Source organism: Oculina patagonica, unplaced genomic scaffold (genome assembly GCF_052425735.1).
Source record: "Oculina patagonica isolate OP01 unplaced genomic scaffold, crgOcupat unplaced1219, whole genome shotgun sequence".
Taxonomy (NCBI): Eukaryota; Metazoa; Cnidaria; class Anthozoa; order Scleractinia; family Oculinidae; genus Oculina; species Oculina patagonica.
The window spans coordinates 1-6,178 of record NW_027557215.1 but is presented as its reverse complement, the minus strand read 5'-3'; the positions used below and the strand labels follow the sequence as shown (position 1 = coordinate 6,178).

The window sequence follows — 6,178 nt, the reverse complement described above, 5'->3', positions numbered from 1 at the left end:
CAGGATTCTACATATTGCAATAATGAAAAGAAAAATGTTGCTTTTGTCAGGGAAAAACAGTGTATTAAAATGCTATCTAGACCATGAAGCAAATGTTACAATTCTGGAAAAAAAATGGGAACCTTTAGACTGGTATATGATATAATAATATTAATTTGCTTTTGCCTCACAAAAGGTCAGTTGCTTATAAAATTAAGGCACCTTGCCTGAGCATATGTGTAGTACCAGCTCTAAAAGTTATCAGTATATTTTCCAAGATTATTTATATTCCCACCTTTACAATTCAGGCTCAAATAGGATATAACTTCACCATGTTGGACATTGGTGGTGGTTTTCCTGGAGCACCTGATGCTGCTATTACATTTGAAGAGGTGAGTTGAAAAAAAGTCAAATAAGCTTATGAGAAATTTTATGTTCAAAAACATTTACAAAGAAATATGCAGTTTTGATGTTGGTATTAACTGCTAAATGCACTACAGCAATACTTCAATGTGCATCATATACAGTCAATGTTTTACAAAATGCAAGGTGTCAAAAAGGAATTATTATGTCGGTTTATCAATGTGACCTCACCAAACTGTCAGAAATTGTTTTCCATTTATTTGTTGGATCGAGTAACAGATTGTATTTGCTGTAAAGTTTCTGGAAAACAACAACCAAAAAAAAATACTTTTTAAAAAAACATATCACAAGTAATGTTTTGTTTTACATTTCCAGGTGTGTGCAATCCTGAACCCATTACTAGAGGAACACTTTCCAGTTAGCTCAGGTGTCCGCATCATAGCAGAACCAGGGCGTTACTATTCTGCCTCTGCCTTTACTCTTGTTGTAAATGTTGTTGCTCGCCGCACTGTGAAAGGGAGTCAGCTAAAACAAAATGACAAGTCTGCTGAAGCTGCTGGATGTAAGGACTCTGATGAACTGGTGAGTAGCATGCTGGAATATCCACCCTATCCATGAAACTGTTTTCAACACTTGTTGTTAACAGTAAATACATATATGTAGCTAATGTAAAAAGTTGTCAATAGTAGGAAGGAAGTAGTCACATAGCTGCATGCTTTGATTTATACTCTATTTGTATTTTGCCAGGGGTACATGTATTATGTCAACGATGGAGTGTACGGTTCCTTTAACTGCCTGGTGTTTGACCATGCAACTGTCAATCCAGAAGTTTGTGGTACTGATGAGAAAGCTGAGAAATTTCCATCAAGCATCTGGGGGCCAACATGTGATTCCCTTGACTGTATCACCAAGAATGTACTGTTGCCCAAGGTAATAATTTCCTGATTTTCAGGCTCAATATTTATATTTTTAACAGATTACTACAATCATTCTTTGAGATGTATCTACTTGGCACTGGTATGTATGACCTTCAATAAATTAAGTTGTCTTGCCTTATATCAGGCTAATAGTGCTGCATAATAATGGTGTTTTTATTCAATCACCTTAAATAAATACAAAATAGAATGGATGCAAATGATAGATCAGATTTCCTTGGGTGGGCTGCTAAAAATTATTATTTTTTCTTATTTTGCTTTTATTTTTTACAATCAGGTTGATGTTGGGGAGTGGTTGTACTTTAGAAACATGGGAGCCTACACTTGTTCAGCAGCCTCTACTTTTAATGGATTCAATAAACCACTGAAGTACTACACTATTGCTCACAGCTGGTGGTAAGGCAAAGATCTTTTCTCTTTTGTGGCAATTTAGCAGTCCTACAAGGCAATGATTTCATTTGTTTGCCTGTCAGTGTATGTTATATCACAGGAGAAAATTAGGTGCTGGCAACTCCAAGGAATATTTGTAGTTTAATGTTGTGCTTCTGACTCTCTCTTTAGGCCCATGTTAAAGAAAGTATTGGAGAAGATTGGTTTGGATGTGCACTTGCCTTGTCATGTCTCATTGGACCACAAGACGTCCTTCAATACCAGCCCTGAGTGCATGGAAATTCTTACTTCTGCTCCTTGATCTGAAAATGCTTGTTTATCAGGATGTTCCCATTGTCACTTGGTTTATAGTCTTGCTGCACCTTTAATATAATGAAAATTAGGTTTTTATTATAATTATTGTTAAAATGCTCAGTAAAAGAGAGAGAAAAAATTATTTGAAATTACTTGACCACAAGTGTTGATATTATTATTGAGAAAAACTTTATGGGCTGTCCATGGTTTTGAGGTTGTCACTGAGATGTTTCAAGGCCTATAACTTATTTTAAGACGTGATTTTGTCCAAGAGTTTCATAAAAATAAACATGTATCATTATAAAAGTTGTCAACATATGCAACATATGGGTGTGAATAGTTTATTTGTCATATGTAGTAGAATTTCAGTGTGCGGTTATCCTTTATCAACAATGTGAAAGAAGCAAAGTTTATATCAGTCAATTAACTTATTTTTTTTTTTTAAGAAAATTGTTTTGTGCAACAGCTATTCTTTTTACAATGTTGCAATTTAATTTTAAGTGTTATTGCTTCTTGATGTGCCTTGTTGAAGGCTCAACTGCTCGTTATAAACCGTTATAAGAAACTATATATTGTGCACATGAGTGATTAAAGTTGCATTTGGATGTGCTGTTTCTTCTCGTTGCTAAACCCTTTAGAGTACACGCGATTTTTACATTAATGGACCTTGACTTGTATTTAGTGGAATTTTATTAGAGTGGTTTTCATATGAGTGTCAGGAGTAATTTGTATTTACGGCAGTTTTGTATTTCTACGCTTAGATTGGTTTAAAAAACCTGCCCCACTTTCTTACCAATCGTGAGTAAAACCAAAACCAATCCTGACTCACTTGTGAACGTTTTCCCGCTCCTCACGCCGGTTACATGCGTTGGCTTTGTTTTGATTGGTTCACTGGATTGCCCTTGTCTTTTGTGATTGGCCAGTGTGATTACTTTGGTTTTGGTTTTACAACACTAAAAAAAACCACTATTGTGTACAGAAGTAAAAGTATTAGTAAAGATATTTCACCCCTTTACATCGTTATCTTGTGTAATTCTTTTTAAAACCGGAACAAGGACAAGTCGGCATTAAATCCAGTGAAGACACAGTAATGAAACGAGTAATCAAAGTGTTTGGTGTCCAGATCTGTAACGTGTTTCAATGTGCACATGTACCATTGCTTTACGTTGCAGCCTAGCCGTTTTGACTTTAAACAAAGCATTTCTCACAGAGAAAAAGTGACGGAAATGAAAATACCTGATTTTGTTTCAACTAAAACTATATTCTTTTCAAAATCTCAGCCTCGGGTTTATTCTTAAATATTCTAAAAAATTCGCAAATTTCAGCCTCGATATTCTTATAAACTAGATTCTTATAAATAACTCAAGAGACTCAAAGGGTAGTGCAGAATGCAATATGGCCAATCAATTGACATTGTTATAATAACTTTGATTGAGAATACATACAATGAGTTCACTTTTTCAGTTTAAAGCGCTGTTTCATGTTTACTTGTAAGATGTTGAACGACCGATCGTGATACATTTCGATTTTGACATGAAGCAAATCACAAAATCATGTGAAAGCCCATATACAGGATAAGGATTTCCTTGAAGCAAATCACAAAATCATGTGACAGCCCATATACCGGAGAAGGATTTCCTTTAGTAAAAGGTCACACACACGGCCGATCAATCAACGTTAAAATGAAGGTGTTTAGTCAAGGAAGCCGGCTTTTTCCAGGTCATGTTCCCGCCACAGTCTGGTGAACACGTCACACGCTCACTCAAGCATGAAGCCGAGAAGCACGTAGTGTGAAGATTTCTTTCACGAAAGCATGTTCAAACACTAAAGAGTTTTTCGCTTTCACACGAAGTCCCTCTCAGGCAGAGGTTTTACAAAATGATACGGAAGTTAGTCAACTGATGAAGAACAAATCAAAGGAAAGGAAGTGTCGGATGTAACATGATACCTTTGTTTTTCTCTTAGACTGCTGTGATGCCTTAAAGTCTAATTAAATTAACGCCACGGATTCTACAAGAATTCTACCGCATTGAAAAGCACACCACGTTAGGCTTTGATACAACATTTCTAAACACGTCACTCTCTGTTATTTTAATTTTCGTTAGTTTGAATTCAGTTTGACATTGAAACAGCAAACGTGATATTTGTGCTTTCCGTGCAAAGGTTTGTAACATGATACCTTTGTTTTTTTCTTAGACTGCTGTGATGCATTAAAGTCTAATTAAATTAACGCCACGCATTCTACAAGAATTCTACCGCATTGAAAAACACATCACGTTAGGCTTTGATACAAAATTTCTAAACGCGTCCTGCTATTTTAATTTTCGTTAGTTTGAATTTCCGTTTGATATTGAAACAGCAAACGAGATACTTTTCCTTTTCCTTGAAAACGATTGTAACATGATACCGTTGTTTTTGTCGAAAACGGATGTAACGTGATTACATGGTAACGTGATTTATTTTCTGCAAACAGGGCGACATCGATTATAACACAGATATTATCGATTAATTAAAGAATTCGGTTTTTCTGAATTATGAGATGTTACAAGAGAACATCTTTTCTAAGAAAACAGCGTTGCCATAACAATAATTATTTCACATGAACTGCTGTGACGCCTTAGTGTCTAATTCAATTAATTTGCGGTTTAACTTAGCGCCACGGAGTCTACAGGAATCCTTCCGCAGGAAGAATTACGTGATGTTCATGACGTCTATTTATCTGCGCATGCGTTTAGCACAAAGAATTTTCTTCCAGAAAGAATAGTACCACAAGGAGAGCATAGTGCTTTTTGAAACAAATATATACCTTTGAGCTCTTCAATTGTGTCGTAAATAGACTTCCCATTCTACAAAGGGCATACGATCTGTTGCTCACCACCCCCTACCCCCTTACAGAAATAATTAATTAATTGATATTAATTAATTAATTGGTGATTAAAAGTTTACACCATAGTGCTTTAGCGCCTGAGGGGTTTAGCAGACGACAACCCACCAAAGCATCACAATAGTGCATTCTGCACTAAAAAGAGTGTATCAATTCCAAGGCGAGTTGAATCAGGTTTTGGCTTTTAGACATTGTGAAATGAATAGGCTTCGAATAAAACCTCAAATTATCTTTACTCCAAGCAAAAAATCGTTGAAGCGTTGTTGTCGAGTGCACACATGTTTTCGCTGATGGGTTGTCATCATCACCCAATCACCACGCAGAGATTCGTTCATCTTGCGTCATATTGACCAATCACCTTACAGGCATTTATCACACCTCCCGATATTCTGTCGGCAGTCTGCACAACCCCCGATACTATTTGCGCGCCTATTTTGGTCAAATCGAGATTTTTCCTGTATACGTTTACCGTAGAATTAAGCCCTGGGCTTATACTAGAAATAGCTGACACTAGGTTGCCCCCGAAGTTTCGACGATGTTTATCGGTTTTCTCTGCTGTTCATTCTTTTCTACAATTCAGACATTTTATTAGAAATTAATTTTCTATTTTGGATGATTATTAATTATGATACGGTAAATCATTTAATTACAAGAACGCAACAGCATCTTGACATCATTTTGTCATGTTTTGCGTGGCTCGTTTTCGCGACTTCGTCGCTTTGAATGGCCGCTTCGCGGGCTCGAATCTAACACGCCTGCCGCGAGTTTTAAATAATCACAATGCATCTCGAGATCTCTTTTGAATTTCTTTTCTTGATACCGCATAAGTTTTCTCCATTCAAGTAGTTTGTGCCTGGTAAATAACGGTCAGTTAAACAAAGGCTTTCTTATCGTAAATCACGCTTCATGACAACGATCAACTTTTTAAAAGGAAAGGATACCGAAAGAATTTCTCACCTTTGACAATGAAAACGCTTGACTTTCTAAAAGTCGCTCGCTTCTGGTTTCCGGTTTCGCCTGCCGCGAGTCTTAAACAATTATCTCGAGATCTTTTTTTTAAGTTTCTTGTAAATCTCGTCCGGAGATAGACTGATCAAGGCTTTTCTCCGTTCAAGTAGTTTGCGCTTGGTAAATCATGGTTTTGGACTAAGGCTTGCTTATCGTAAATCGCAGACAAATTTGAAGATATGGCTTGATATGTTCGTACGTGTTCCTAGACATTTCTTCTTCGGCCACTCAGATGTAAAAAATGTGGACTTTCTTACTTCTCTGCGAGTTACTTAGTTAATTATCGCGAAGTCTTTTCAACAATTGCATTGCTTTCGGCCTTTTG

General features: G+C 36.5%; 1 protein-coding gene across 1 annotated transcript; it reads left to right on the top strand.

Annotated features, from left to right (window-relative positions):
• The first annotated feature begins 262 nt into the window (after positions 1-262).
• On the top strand, positions 263-2,566 carry LOC144639717 (ornithine decarboxylase-like). The gene is made up of 5 exons (XM_078499019.1): positions 263-371; positions 718-924; positions 1,090-1,272; positions 1,555-1,673; positions 1,839-2,566. Exons 1-5 carry the CDS (start codon positions 312-314, stop codon positions 1,966-1,968), a joined length of 699 nt encoding a protein of 232 aa, XP_078355145.1. The 5' UTR covers positions 263-311; the 3' UTR covers positions 1,969-2,566.
• Positions 2,567-6,178: the final 3,612 nt, after the last annotated feature.